Source organism: Nycticebus coucang, chromosome 14 (assembly GCF_027406575.1).
Source record: "Nycticebus coucang isolate mNycCou1 chromosome 14, mNycCou1.pri, whole genome shotgun sequence".
Taxonomy (NCBI): Eukaryota; Metazoa; Chordata; class Mammalia; order Primates; family Lorisidae; genus Nycticebus; species Nycticebus coucang.
Window position 1 is genome coordinate 99,804,256 of NC_069793.1, and position 16,443 is coordinate 99,820,698.

At 39.0% G+C, this 16,443-nt stretch overlaps 1 protein-coding gene across 1 annotated transcript; it reads left to right on the forward strand.

Moving 5' to 3' along the window:
* The first annotated feature begins 6,898 nt into the window (after positions 1-6,898).
* LOC128564560 (tripartite motif-containing protein 43B-like) lies at positions 6,899-15,506 on the forward strand. The gene is made up of 6 exons (XM_053559987.1): positions 6,899-7,309; positions 8,209-8,304; positions 12,486-12,716; positions 13,387-13,409; positions 13,901-13,998; positions 15,013-15,506. Exons 1-6 carry the CDS (start codon positions 6,899-6,901, stop codon positions 15,504-15,506), a joined length of 1,353 nt encoding a protein of 450 aa, XP_053415962.1.
* The last annotated feature ends 937 nt before the right edge of the window (positions 15,507-16,443 follow it).

Sequence of the window (16,443 nt, forward strand, 5' to 3'; positions counted from 1 at the left end):
TGGGAAAGGATATTTGCATATTTTGAATCACACAAAAGCTTGATGACTAGAATCTATACAGAACTCAAATTAATCCACATGAAAAAAGCCAACAATCCCATATATCAATGGTCAAGAGACATGAATAGAACCTTCTCTAAAGAAGACAGATGAATGGCTAACAAACATATGAAAAAATGCTCATCATCCCCAATTATTAGAGAAATGCAAATAAAAACCACCCTGAGCTACTATCTAACCCCAGCAAGAATGGCCCACATCACAAAATCTCAAAACTGCAGATGCTGGCATGGATGTGGAGAGAAGGGTGCAGTTACAATCTTTTTGGAAGAAAGTATGGAGAACCCACAAAGAACTCAGGCTAGACCTCCCATTTCATCCTGCAATCCCATTACTGGGCCTCTACTCAGAAGGAAAAAAAAAAATCCTTTTATCATAAGGACACTTGCACTAGACTGTTTACTGAAGCTCCATTTACAATCTCCAAAATGTGGAAATAGCCTAAATGCCCACCAACCCCCAATGGATTAACAAGCTGTGGTATATGTACATTATGGAATACTATTCAGGCATTCAAAGAAATGGAGAATTTATAGCCTTTGTATTAACCTGGATGGAAGTGGAACACTTTATTCTTAATAAAGCATCACAAGAATGGAGAAGCAGGAATTCTCTGTACTCAATTTTGATATGAGGGCAATTAATGGTGGTGGGGGAGAGGAGAGCAGAGAGAGAAAGAAGGAGGGAGGGGTGGGGAAAGGAAGAGCAAAGAGAGGGAAAGAGGGAGGGGGTGGGGCCTCAGTGTGTGCCACACCTTTTGGGGGCAAGACACGTTCGTAAGAGGGACTTTACCTAACAAATGCAATCAGTGTAACCTGGTTTCTTTTCTTTTCTTTCTTTCTTTCTTTCTTTCTTTCTTTCTTTCTTTCTTTCTTTCTTTCTTTCTTTCTTTCTTTCTTTCTTTCTTTCTTTCTTTCTTTCTTTCTTTCTTTCTTTCTTTCTTTCTTTCTTTTTTTTTTGAGACAGAGCCTCAAGCTGTCACCCTGGGTAGAGTGCTGTGGCATCACAGCTCACAGCAACTTCCAACTACTGGAATCAAGTGATTCTCCTGCCTCCGCCTCCCAAGTAGCTGGGACTACAGGCACCCACTACAATGCCCGGCTATTTTTGGGTTGCAGCCGTCATTGTTGTTTGGCGGGCCCGGGCTGGATTTGAACCTGCCAGCTCAGTTGTATGTGGCTGGTGCCTTAGCCAATTGAGCCATAGGCGCCGAGCCATAAACTGGTTTCTTATACCCTCAATGAATCCCCAACAATAAATTAAAAAAAAAAAAAAAGGACAAAAAAAAATTACATGCAGTCTTTTGATACCATCCTTGTATATTTGGTCCATTGTTGACTCAAACACCATTAGTCCGGACATAGATGGCCCCCAAAGATTTCAGTGGAAATATATATGTAGGTAAACTGCGTTTCCCACCTCTAGAGAAACCTGACTAGTACACCCATTTCACAGACTTGGAATTCAGTAAAAGTTAGCCTGTCTTTTCTGTTTCTTTGTTTCATTATTGATTTCCATTGGTTCACTAATGCACAAAACGGTCCTGAGACATAGAATGCTGCCTTTGCTGAGAAATCTAAACCCTATAATTTCCACAGGGGTCTCTAGAAGAAAAATATCACTGTAATGAAAGTGATTTTCTCTTGAATTTCGCTTTCCTTTGACATCTTTTCCCAATATCAGTAGTACTATTTGGCAGACTACAAAGTGGCCTGTCCCTGGTCTCTTAATCATTCTTAATAAATCTCTGAACTGAGATTTTTTTTTTTCAGAGAGAGAAGGAAATTACTTTATTAAAATAAAGATAACATGCCAAGACAAATTACAAATATTGTGTGAAAAGAGTTATGTGAACTGAGATTTTTAAACCAGATTCTACTCAAGTACATTTGTGTCTTGAAAATTGTTGAAGATATCTGTTCCCATATTATGTTTGCAAGAGTGCTCAAAGTAAGTAACTCTTGGTAGCAAAGAAAATCTCCTGTTTTGACCCTAATGATTTCTATAAAGTACAGAGTTTCACTGTTTGAACTCTTTCTCCATATCTGCCCAGAGGATCACTGTGAGGCTTTTTGCAAATTTCTCTGTAACTGTGTCTTCTTTCCCATGGCTTTTCCCAAGTTCCCCTCTACTCCTGATGTCTCTTGCCACACTCTCATCACCTTTCCTTTCACCTGGAATTGACTTTCCTCCTTATGTTTTCCTATTATATAATTCTTAATACCCTTTTTCCTGTTATATGTCCCAGGAATGTGATGGGACATGTGGGAAAGAAAACAAATTGAGGAACACATACCAAATGTCAAAAATGATCAAAGTGTGTAAGGATAGCTAACAAACTGTCACTACATATCTTCTGTCCTTCTGATCTGGGAAATATTTTGTACCTTCATAATATAGAATAATGGATGCAATTTAGAATGGTCAGACCTAGATGTGGAGCCAATGTTGTGTTGTCTGCTCTGGAAAAACAAGCCAGGGTAACAATCAGAGCAGCTCCTGGTTCAGACAGTGAATTTGGGATTAAGAAATCCAAGAGAGACTCTAGGAGCCAAAAGTCCTCACAGACATCTCTGTCAGTCGGGTGACACTGGATGCTTTTGGAGGAATCATAGAAAAGTGCCTTGCTCAGTAGGCCCCAGAGCACCTGCATTCCTTGTTTCTAAAACTAAGAGGATGCTTTGTCCAGTGAACAGTAAAACACCCCTAGTCTCTCATTTCCCTTCTCTCATATTTCCCCAGGTTCCCCTTTCCCTTATCACTGGCTTCTTCCACTGGTGATGGGACAGGAGATTTCTGGAACATTCAGGTTCTGCAAAGTTATCCCCGCTGTACCACCACACTGCATTTAGGCATCTGCACTGTGGGGTCCCCTTCCCTTAGAGATTCTCCATCCCAAGTTCCTGCTTTATGCCCCTAGATTCAAACCTCCTATCATATCCCTGGATAGCTCCATCTGGAAGAAAACCCAGATCTCAGAGGAGACAAGCAGCGACCTCATGGTGGAAACATTGATCTTTGTCTGTCCTGAATGTGAGACATCATTGAAGATGGGTTCTGCCTCAACTTCTTTGTTTTGTTACCTGGCTCTTCCTCTTGGTCCTCAGAGCCTTGCTGTACTATCATACTGTCCAAATTTTCCCTATGCAGCCAAGGCAGTTGCCTAAAAACTCTTGTGCACAGATGTGAGGTGCTTCTTCAGAATGGATTTGGCTCTCTCAGACTACATGGAAGATATTTGGAGGTAATTGTAAGGAGGAGGGGTTTTGTCAAGGCTCCAATGTGTCATCTCTTCCCACCCCGTAAGTAATGAACTAAATGTGTTGTAGGGAAAAAGCTCCCATCATAATTATATTCTGAGATAGAAATAAAGTCTGATTAACCTGGATACAACGTGTCTTCCCCTGCTGTAACATAGGGGCACCCTGTTTCGTGGCTTCCCAGACTTTCCCTCATATTCCCTCTGAGAGAGGATGGAGAGTGCTTGGCAGAGAATTCTGTATTGTGCTTTGGAGGGAAAACCTTAGGTAACATTATCTGGAGTGCAAGGAGTAAAAGAAATCTCTTTCCTGAATAACAGCCATTAGTAAGTAACAAACATTTAATGTAATATTATTACGTTAAATTTTCACATTAAAATATGAAAATCAATCTATGAAAAGTGGAACACTTCCTACAGTAACAAAATACATGTAAAGTCACCCTTAGGCACATCACCCCGAAAGTTTCTTAGACATTTGACAAAATCACTAACTGCTGAAATTATTTTTTTATTAGTTAACAATTAAAGCTGCCAATCCAAAAATAGATCTTTAGATAATAAATCACCAGTAGGGAGTTTATTTTTTTACAAAATATGTGATTCACAAAGAGATAATGTTTGTAGAAATTTGTTTATGGAGGTAGCCAAGGTGATAAATCAATCATTCCTTTTGTCTCCAGGAAACCTAATCTGAAGAGGCCGGAAATGCAATCACTTTGACATTACGGGTGTGGTCTTCAGAAGTCCTATAAATTCGACACTCTCAAGGATCCAAGCTCATTCTTCTCCATAACAGGCAAAGTTAAGTTGGGAGCTCACTTTGCCTTGGAGACTTCTGAAAGCTACTACCCCTGCCCTGTGAGGTCCGGACCCTAAACTGACTTCTTACTACTTCTCCAGCAAGCAGTGGTGAGATAACAGATATAGTCATTAGGTGAGTACCCAATCAACAGGAGTTCCTACTACTTTCTAACACTGAAACAAATAGTGTAATTTTAATTTGCAGATCACTAAATTGAAATTGATTTTATAGAGTGATTTTGCTTAGTTAGTAAAAATGACTCCATTCCTATAACCTAAGAGAAAGATAAACTATGTAATGTCATCTTACTATTTTTTAATGCATCTGATTTTTCTCTATTAATGTATGCATTTCTTTATGGTTTACATGGTAATATTCAAAGATAGGTTGCCAGATAACTTACAATTTTATACTTTTAATAGATTCTACATATTGGCTAGGAATATTTTTTCTTTTTTCTTTTCTTTTTTTTTTTTTTTTGAGACAGAGTCTCCTTATGTTGTCCTTGGTAGAGTTGCAGTTCACAGCAACCTCAAACTCTTGGGCTTAAGCGATTTTCTTGCCTCAGTCTTTCAAGTAGCTAGCTGGGATTACAGGAGCCTGCCACAACATCTGCCTTTTTTTTTTTCTGTTCCTGTCATTGTTGTTTCAGCAGGCCTGGGATGGCCTGAACTACTGAGCTGCAGGAACAGAGCCTGGCTAGGAACATTTTATTCTATAAAATAGGTCATGCATGCATTACATGCTACTTTATAAGTGGTACTTTGTGTACACATAGAAGAGATATGCAAATAACTGATAACTTTATTAGGAAAATATTGCTCCTGACAGTGGCAATATTGTCACTTTAGAAGCTTCCATTTATTGACTTAAATTCTAAAGCATGGGTAAACGTTTAGGCATTGAAAAAGATGACATTGGTGATCATGAAGGAACCTCAGTAATGAGAATGCTATCTGTATTTATCTACTCTAGAAGGTAAAGACCTTGATATTTTTGTACAATGAATATTACATGATATTTGTAATTTTTTCACAATGTGAAAATGCCTTGTATTTTTCAAAGACCTGGAAGACATTACTATTTTCAATTGGGTATTTACTAGTCTGTTGTGACAGCAGGTCGTGAGGTTTCAGGGTCTCCCACAAGTTGGGAAACATTCTGGGGACAACCCCCAGGTTCCCTCTTCCTTCAAGAACAACATGTTTTTCAACCTCTCCCAGGAAGCTTTTACCTTTTACCTCACTCTATAGAAGTCTTGCGATGAAACAGATAATTGTAATGAAATAGATTGTTTTTTATTAACTTGTTTGTAACATTTTTCCTAGCATGTACACAACCCCATAAAATTGAAGATATTTTTCCTTGGTTTCACTGTCTCTGCAAAACAACTGTTAATTTCCCTATGTAATAAAGCTGATTTCTTTGCTTGAGGCTGATGATGAGCATGGCTGCACCCGTCCTCCAAATCCTATATTTATCTTTGTCTTTTTCTTCTTAGTTTCCCATCACTCCCACTTTGCTTTTTCTCCATTAAGCAGGCTCTGGATAGTCTGTTTCAAAGCAGGATATAGATAATAAAGATAGAACAGATTCAACAGCTTAGGGTATTTATATACAAATACACTGGTTGAAGTATCCAAACCTATAAAGTTCATTTTCATCCCATGTACTCAAAGTTGATTTTGGGAGGGAATCTGTTAGAGACAATGAAAGACATCAAAGGAGAAATTTTTTAAAAAAAATGTGTTGTGTATACATTTTTCTTATTCATTTTTATCAATGGGTTTGCAGGAAAGGCATTGGCATTTCCTAGATCATGACACAGAAGACATAGACACATGGTATTCTCTACATTACCACATTTTATTTTATTTTTTTGTGAAACATTCATTTTCTACTGATAAGGATGTTTCTGTAAGCATCATATGTTGAGTTCTGGGAAGAGGAAATGTACCAGAAAATAATTGTTGATTGAATTAAGTTGTTGTTTAAAACATAGTAGGTGCTTGGTTAGCTGAGTTTAATTTAGATCTAAAATGATAACACTTTAAGTGTGATGTTGGAGATCTGGCCAGTGTAGGAGGATTCTAACAATTAAATGTAATCATGAGATCTAATCTCACTCCCTACTCCCATTGCCAAATCCCTCCAGACCAAACTCCTGGAGGTACAGATTAGGTCAAGCTCCTGCAGTCTGAGCAACCTGCAGGAAAGTAAGGAAAGTAAGAAAAGTAAGACTGGTAAATGACTTTCTTTCTTTCTTTTTTTTTATTCAGACAGAATCTTGCTTTGTCACTCTCAGGGTGCAATGGCATCATAGCTCCCAGCAACCTCGAACTCTTGGGCTTAAGTGATTCTCTTGCCTCAGCTTCCTGAATAGCTGGGATTACAGGCACCTGCCACAAAGCCCAACTATTTTTTGTTGTTGTTGTTGTTGTTGTTTGTTTGTTTTAGCATTCCCAGGCGAACCACCAGTCTCAGTGCATGTGGTCAGCACCCTAACCACTAAGTTATGGTGCCCAGCCAAAGCCTTGTAGATTTCTAGAGGAGAAAAATGTTTGGTAAAGTAGATTCATGTTAGTTAAGTACATAACCAGTTATCTGCAAAGCTTGAGAAGTCTGTGCCTCAGTTTTCCATTTGTGTCATGCAAAGGTAAGCCTATTCTGCTCTAGATAGGAGTATTATTCAGTCAACATGGGAATGAATGTTTGCTTAGACTTTTGCCTCTCTAGGGCAGAAGAATAAATTCTAATTTTCTTTCTTTAGGAACATGGACCTAGATATACTGCAAGTCTTCCAGAGGGAAATCACCTGTGCCATCTGCCTGAACTACCTTATAGACCCAGTCACTATAGGCTGTGGACACAGCTTTTGCAGACCCTGCCTCTATCTCTCCTGGGAAGTATCCCAAAATTCTTCCCACTGCCCAGAGTGCAGAGAACCATCACAGCAGAGAAAGTTCAAAACCAATATTGTTCTGAAGAATCTGGTGTCCATTGCCAGAAAGGCCAGTCTCTTGCAATTCCTGAGCTCTGAGGAAGAAATGTGTAGAATCCACAAGGAGAAGAAGAAGATGTTCTGTGAAGTGGACAGAAGCCTGCTGTGTTTGCTCTGCTCTAACTCCCAGGAGCACAGGGCTCACAGACACTGTCCCATTGAAGGGGCAGCTGAGGACCAGCGGGTAAGGGATGCTTCTGAGATCATATTGAGAGCATGAGGGTATAGTAAAAGAGGTTAGAAGGAAGATGACAAACTTAAGGCCGAGTCCTCTGTTCTTTATCAGTGCCTAATATATACTGGGTATATATTACACATACATGTAGCTGCCTCCATGAGGTTTGCATTCCAATAGAAGGATGATAACATAAATTGATTATTGTTTTAGGTAAGAGGATTATGCACACATCAACAGAAACCTCTTATGTTCAGAGATAATTGACTATGAAAACTACACATAGAAAATGTTATATTGGGGGTGGTGCTTGTGAATAGGGCTCCAGCTCCATATACAGAGGGTGGTGAGTTCAAAACCAGCCCCAGGTAACCGGCAACAAAAATAGCTGGGTGTTGTGGTGGGTACCGGTAGTCCCAGCTACTTGGGAGGCTGAGGCAAGAAAATCGCCTAAGCCCAAGAGCTGGAGGTTGCTGTGAGCTGTGCCACCACGGCACTGTACTGAGGGTGACAAAGTCAGACTCTGCCTCTAAAAAAGAAAGAAAGAAAAAAAAGAACAAAAATGTTATATTGGGGACATGCTTACCAGATTTTGACAAATATGTTAGCTTTAATTACATTTGAATGAGCATTAGAGAAGCAATTGTAGATGGACATTACTAGGGAAGATGCTTCCCTGAAACTTACCCCCAATACATCAAATATTTGTTTTACCTTGATAATGGTTACATTACATGTCAGTGACAGTCTGAAATTCTCTAAAATAGACAGTTATGCAGGGTAAAAGTACAAGATAATCCTGCCTCTCTCCCTAAGGTACTTTTATTGAATCTCCCTTGACTCTCCGTAAGTCAAGGTCAGAATTCTTTATTATTTGTCTGCTGCTCACATGTATATCTCTTTTGCAGGATAAACTAGAAAAGCAAATGAGATCTTTATGGGACAAGATCCAGGAAAATAACAGAAACCTCAGTGAGGAAAGAATAGTGATTAAACATTGGACCGTAAGTATGGGAAATGTTTCCATCAGATTAAGCTTGGGACAGACATGCTACAACATTAGCCACTAAAAACGTAATCTGAACTCATGAGTTCTGATATTCAGTGAGTGGATAGGATAATGGGAAAAACACAGGTTGTCTTAAAGGTCTCCCACCATATATACATAGGGAAGATGAGAAATTTTAGCTGCATGTAGCTTTTTTTCTTTTTTTACAAAATATTTGTTACAAAATTTTATAAAACATTTCTGTAGGGATTGATACATAAATATAAAAATATAAATAATAAAAATTTAAAAATTAAACATATAATATAAATTTTCCTTATTATAGTGACCTTTGGGACACCCTGCTATGGGGTTTTCAGTGGAGGATCACAGCGTTCTTAGTATTTCTAGACCCAAAGGTATCAGCAACCACAAAAATTAAGTAATGCAAAGAAAGTTGAACAAGAAGTATGCTGAAGGCATACACAGGGTTTTGAGGAAATTCAGTAACTACTGGGCTTTGCAAAATTTCTCAATACTGATTTAAAATCAATTTGATTTGAGAGAGGAAAATAGGTGACAAAACTTCCATGGGTGTTTCAGGCAAATATTTATGTATAGATGAATTCTAGATTACAGAACACATAATGGGGTAGGCTTTTCACTGGCGATGGAAAAGTATGAAAAGCAATTTTAAGGGCAGTGCCTGTGGCTCAAGTAGGGTGCCGGCCCCATATGCCGGACATGGTGGATTCAAACCCTGGCCAAAAATTGCAAAAAAAATAGAAAAGGAAAAGAAAAGCAATTTTAAATGTGTGCCTGTCATGGTTAAAACAGTTTGCACAGAAGCTATACAATGACACGGTAGGAGAATATAGAACACGTTGAGAGGCTGAAAAAGATGGATAGAACAAAAGCAAAAAGACTCAGTGGACTCAAAAATGAACACATGATTATTGGGAGACACAATGAAATTAGAATTAATGTTTTTAAAATGGCTGGCCCATATGATGCCCATGGTCTTATTTAGGAGTACTATAGAAATTAGGATAATAGGGCGGCGCCTGTGGCTCAGCGGGTAGGGCGCCGGCCCCACATGCCGAGGGTGGTGGGTTCAAACCCAGCCCCGGCCAAACTGCAACAAAAAAATAGCCGGGTGTTGTGGCGGGCGCCTGTAATCCCAGCTACTTGGGAGGCTGAGGCAAGAGAATCGCCTAAGCCTAGGAGTTGGAGGTTGCTGTGAGCTGTGTGACGCCACGGCACTCTACCAAGGGTGATAAAGTGAGACTCTGTCTCTACAAAAAAAAAAAAAAGAAAAAGAAATTAGGATAATAGAAATCCTTTTAAGGGCTTAGGTTCAGAAATTTTAGATTTGTTGTTCTTGTCTGAAGGCTTCTAATCCTATATGTACAATACAATATTTCTTCTAATTTAAATGATCAGGTTGCAGTGTGGGGAAACTAATGAGTTAAACAGATCACAATAGTTCATATAAGGTTCTAATAAGAAACCTTAACTTTCAACTGTTTGAATGCAGGATTTCAGATTTGAGAGGATATGTATTAAAGAAAGTAACTGGGAAAAGTCACTCTCCAGTGTCTCAGAAATTGTTGAAGGACTTGGTAGAGCATTGAGGGAAAGACAGCTAACACTCCTTCTGTATATGATGAGAGGAAAAACTATGGAATGTCTCTCTGTGTCTGCTGCATCCTCTATAGCCCTATGACCCACAAGTACTAAAAATCTATAAGGAGGATGCTGGAACAATATAGAAGCCAGGAAATGTGTGCCTAAGGCAGCCACTCTGGTGCCTGAAGATAGTGTCTCTTAGGACTCAGATGTCTGTAAGTTCAAGACCATGGCCCTAAATCCGGCTGAGGAACTATCAGCATTCTGGGATGCTACCATAGAATTCACTCCAGAGGAATGAGAATACCTGGACCTCACTGAGTGGAATAGGGTTGTGATGTTATAGAGAACTATCGAAACCTGGTCTCTGTGGCACTAAGTATTAGGGGAAGCAATAGTCAGTCTTTTGAAAGCCCAAGAGAAACCCAGGACTTTGGGTATAGGATTGGATTAAGTGTTCTTTTCCTTTCCTTTCCTTTCCTTTTCCTTTTCCATTCCTTTTCCTTCCTTTCTTTCTTTCTTTTTCTTTCTTTTGTATAGAGACAAAGTCTCACTTTGCTTCCCTCAGTAGAGTGCTTTGGCATGACAGCTCACAGCAACCTCAAACTCTTGGGCTCAAGCTATACTCCTGTCTAAGCCTCCCAAGTAGCTGGTACTACAGGTACCCACCACAACACTTGCCTATTTGTAGAGACCAGGTCTAGCTCTGCATCAGGCAAGTCTCAAACTTGAGAGCTCAGGCAATCCACCTGTCTTGGCCACCCAGAGTGCTGGAATTACAGTTGTGAGCCACCACACTAGCCTCCCTAAATGTTTCTGAAGACTAGAGATTTAAAATCAAGCAGCATATCTATGAATGACATCAATCTCATGAATCTTTCATTAAAATTTTATCATTCTAGCAATGTTACCTTTACATGCCAAAATCTACAACTGGGATGAGTATAGTGAGATGTTTATCCACTCTTCACTGCTTAATCAAATACCAGGGAATAAGTGATTGGAAAAACATTGCACATCCTATAAAATGTTGATGTCTTTTCCCCACAATTTTACATTAAATAATTACCTAGATGTTTATGTTGAAAGGTATAATTATTTAATTATTAATATATTCATACATGCTTTGTATTGAAAGCATTTAAAATTATTCAAAAGCAAATATTGATGTAATTTGATTCTCAAATTAGTGGATGCTATAATTCTTCTTCTTATTATTCTTTTTTTTTTTGAGACAGAGTCTCACTTTATTGCCCTTAGAGTACTGTGTTGTCACAGCTCACAGCAACCTCCAGCTTTGGGGCTTAGGTGATTCTCTTACCTTCCGAGTAGCTGGGACTACAGGTGGCTGCCACAGTGCCCAACTATTTTTCATAGCAGTTTGGCCAGAGCCAGGTTCAAAGCTGCCACCCTCAGTATATGTGGCTGCACCCTAGCCTCTGAGCCACAGGCGCCACCCAAGGATGCTATACTTTCATTTTTTTTTTATTAAGTCTTTTGTACATAAATCATAAATACATTTATGCCATTTTCAATGTGTTGATTCTTTGTACAAATTGGAGTGCTTACGTCATACTAATCAACATAGCTTTTACCTCATTTACCCAATTATAGCATTAGGACATTTGTGTTCTACACATGATAGATCCAACTTGTACTTGCAATGTGCTCCATACTTTTATTCTTAATGTTTACATGAAAAATGTAATCTGCCTCAAGGCTATGATAGGCTATTTATTATGATGTGAATATGATTAGTATAAGTTTTTCCATGCGAGTTTAATAGCAAATGTAATCTCCATTAAGAAAATCTAAAGAAATACTTTCTGGGTGGTGGTGATTTGAATCATAAAACAATGCTACATCTAGGCATACATTGTGCAATCAGGGCATTTATCTTCTGTATTAAGGAGAAAAACCTTCTAAATTTTGAAAATGTATTATTTTACCATTTGTTTCTCAAGTAGCAAAAAACTGGATAGTTGCAAATAATATTGACATATCTTTATAGCAAAATGAAATGAAAGTTATCAATATTATTTGATGTGCTAAAGGACACTGAAATCGTGAATTGTAAATGCTGTAATTTAAGCAGAAATAAAAATACCTTTACAGATAGCAGATAAAAATAAAGATAAATCCCTTGACTTTACTAATATCAGAAGACAGTAAAGATGACTCATATCAAAAAGGTCACCTAAGCATAAAAAAATCAATGTGCCCCAAATAGCCTCCATCTTTAAAGGAAGCCTAACTAAGGTTACCACATTAGACAGAAGTAATGCTTCCTGAGTGCTTGTGACTAAGGAGCACATAATGCATTTAAAAAATGATTTAGTTAGGCTGTGGGCTAATAAACTGGTTATGATTAACAAGAAAGAAAGAGAAAGAGGAAGAAAGGAAGGAAGGAGAAAGAAAAAGATGAATTGTGCATTCTGACAATATGGATTTAAGCTGTGTACAGCTAATGGGTAGAGGGCAGAAGCCAAAAAGACACAGGTGAGGTGTGTGTGCAGGAGAATACATCTTGGCCTGGAAATGTAATGTGGGGAACCCATCTCCTTACAGGACTATGTGCTTCTAGTGAGAAAAATGATCAGGACTGAATACTGTGAGCTTCATCCAGTTCTACATAAGGAAGAAGAACAACATTTGGAGAACCTGAGAAAGGAGGGCCGAGACCTTTTACAACAACTGAAGAGAAGTGTGGCCAAAATGCATCAAAAGAGGAAACAACTGAAGGAGATGTATAAGGAAGTGATGGACATGTGCCATAAACCAGAAGAGGAGCTGCTCCAGGTCAGCACTTCTTATTAGCGGATGGCTAAATGTTTAACCTCCATTGTTGATTTGGTACCCAAAACATATTTCCTTATTTTCTGCATCAAATTGAGGGTAGGGGGATTTACCACCTGATTATGTTAGATATAAACTAACTCCTGGCCATTCATATCAAAGCTGTATGTAATTGTGAGTAGTTTCCCCAAGTTTTCTTTCAAGAATTCTTATCTCCCTCATTTCTAATAACCAGAAAGAAGCAACTTGGTCATTCCAGTTTTACCTCCAATGCACAATATGGAAATATTTCAGACAAGGTCACCTTGACATCCTCATTCTCTGTGGATGTCCTAGATACAAATTGTCATAATTCACTGGTGTTTGGGATAACCCCTTGGAAGAACAGTTGTCAGACATTTGATGGTTTTAGCAAGGCTGGTGACTGTGGTTCCTACCAATGTGCTTCTCTCTCTTCATTTCACCCTCAGGGTTCTAAATTCATCAGGAGTTTTGATTGTGTTAACAGGTTGTACTGGGCTTATCCTTTATAGAAGAACAGGACAGCTAGTTGATAAGTTTTACGGAATGTTTGTGATGAGTAATTTTCTGAACTTTCCTAAACCCTAAGCTGGGGTAGGTACAATGCCCAATGTCAGAAGAAATCTAAACTTTTCTTCTTTTCTCATTACAGGATATTGGAGACCTACTGATGAGGTAAGTTTGGGTTTCAATGTGAACTGAGGGCCATGAGGGTTATTAAAGAGATCAACCTGTTTCTAGCAAGTGAAGCCATTATAAATTAGATTATATGTATTAAATGATTTATGTGTCCACCTATTTATGTGCTGTTCTGAATATGATGTCCTGTACTCCTTTATCACAAGTTAGTTTTGATCTGTGCCCCATGGCTCAGAGGTATGTGTGAAAGTCTCAATTCAGAAGTGACTGGAAGGCAGCTGCCTATTTCCCTGAGATTCAAAATCAGACATATCTTGAAGTATGTGGACTAGATTTTCTTATGTAGTTTTTAAAAACAAGTGTCTCTTGAGAATCAGGAGGTAAAAGCAGTTAGGCAACGAGAAAAGTAAGAACAGTAAGAAAGATTCCTCATGAGTGGTAGAATCTTGTAATGGGTTTGTGGAGGTGACTATGAATCAGAAGCAGTCTTTGGAGTCAAAATATTAACTGAATACTTCTTCTTCCAGAAGTGAAACCGTGCAGCTGCACATTCCCCGGCCTGTGCATCCAGAGCTCAGTGTCAGAGCCATCACTGGACTGATGGACAGATACAGGCGCTACTGGGGTGAGTGTCAGCCTGCAGTGTGACTGGGAATGCCCAAGGTCCACTCTGATAATGTTTCCTGTAGCCAGTGTTTCTTTCTTCATTGGTCTTTCCTTTAGGAGACAAAGTAATGCCATGAATAGCATAGACATGTGTTTATTGCACTACAGTAAAAAAAAGCTGGTGCAAAACGAGAATGGAAAAAAAAAACCTCAAGCAGAAGGTCTCTGTGAGAATTGGAATCATTCTTAGGGAGCTTGTCAGTGCGAGGAGCAATGCAGAAATGTGGATGTATTCAGTACCTCTGAGTTCTAATTAAATGCAATTAGTGATGCCAATGTTTCATTTTAAAATAACTTTCCTGTAAAATTTTGAATCACTGGACTTCATAATAACGGACATTTCAATTGGGCATATCAGAAAAATGCACGAATAAACTGATAAGTAAATGCAGACAGTATTTTATGAACAGAAAGAAAGTCAGTGGTTCTGGAAGCAGGACCTAGAGCCCAGTAGCACATCTAAGGCTAAGGCAGAGTGGCAGATTAAGCATTAGATGAAATGAGGAGTAAAAGGCACAAAATTCCTAGTAGGAAGTCACTTTCTCACAGGCATATTTAGCTTAAGTGCTCAGGAGCTGGCCTACAGTAACACGGGCAGGGTGATCGCCATTTCTCTAGGTCTCAGATTCTCCTTTCCCCTCTCCAGAAAGCAGGAAGGGAAATGTAGGGAAGTTTATTGCTATGTAATTACAGCTCCAGATTTTCCATGTGCCGTGAAAAGTAACCAGGGAGCGATAGGCATGGCCTCCTTCTCTACAGTCTCTGAAGTTGAAGGAATCTCCCCACGGTGATTAGATCCTTCTTTCTGCTTAATTTTTATGGGTAGCATGTGAATTGATACAGTTCCGCCAGAACTGCCTTCGTGGTGGTCTTGGCCTATTTATTCCACTGACCATCCAGGTAGACATTCATGTCTCAGAGATAATTTATTTGTAAAATAGATGTTGACTGTACTATTCTCTTCTTTCCACAGTGGAGATTTATTTCCACAATGAAGTAAGCAATCACCACATCAGGCTGTTTGATGATTTGAGAAACTTCACATTTAGATCTCACAATCAAGATCAATCTTTGAATCCTGAAAAATCTAACTATTTTGCTGCTTGGGGAGACCAGGCCTTCACCGCTGGGAAGTATTACTGGGAGCTGGATGTGGATGACTCTTGGGACTGGGCTCTAGGGGTCTCTAGAGATTACCCTATATGCAGCCTTGGCACAATGCTTGTATCTGGGGACATGTTTCTTCTTGCATGTGTGAGGCAGGATAATCAGTGCACTCTCTGGACAACCTCACCAGTGATTCCTCAGTTTATAGAGAAACCTTTGGGCCGGGTTGGTGTGTATCTTGATTTGCAGAGTGGAAGTGTGAGTTTTGTGAATGTTGACAAGAGTTCCCTCATATGGAAGTACCGCGCTGGCTCCTTGTCTTTCCCTGTCAGGCCTTTCTTTATCACTGGACACAAATGAGCAGGGATGAGGCAGGAAACTGACTGCAAGTCTGGGACTTCCATGTGCTGGGGAGCCCTTCTCAGCTGAAGAAAATCAATCATAGTTTGCTGTCTTAAAGGTTTTGGCACTTTAATGGAATCACATTTTATTGTTATTCAATAAAATATTATTAAATGCAAAATACTGTTGTCCCATTTTCTTTACATTGAAATCATCTCTTGTGGTCTGGTACCTAAATGTGCACTGCACTGTGCTTGCTCCCTGCAGTTCTGAAAATCTTTGGGTGTGTGATTCCACCTTAATGAACACAGTTTCTACATTCTGGACAGACCTGGTTGGCCACACTGCTCCTATCAGCCTGATATTAACTTCGGTCAATCTAATAAATTCTATATTTCAGTTCACCTTAGGATAAAAAATTATTTCACAGTGAGACTTCGACTGACCCTCATAGGGAGGACAGTCTTTCTGTATATAAACACAGAATAGCTGGTTCTTTCTCAATAGTGTAATTTAGAAGCATACAGTTTGTATCTCATATTCAGACCCCATTCTCAGCAGGTAACATACTGTGGAGGACATAGTGAGTACTTACAAATATTTGATGAGTGAATAGGTGTAGGTGAATAAATGCATAAGCAAGCTGCCTCCAACAGTGTGAGTTCACAGTGTGCTGCTCCATCATCTCTGCTAGTGGTCACATAGAATACAATTCCTCAGGGAATTACATCATAACAAGAAGAAGGTTATTTTGAACAAAATGTGGATCCGAAAGTTTGTAGATACTGAACAAGAATACTAATCAAAACCAAAAATAAATTAAAAATTGCTATAAAGCATATGCAGTCTTCTAAATACAGTGTAACCACTTGGTTAGAAAATGCTAAGGATAACCTGGAGTAAATAAATGATTATGGCTGGTGGTTTGCCAACAGCTCCAGCAGCATCAGTATCA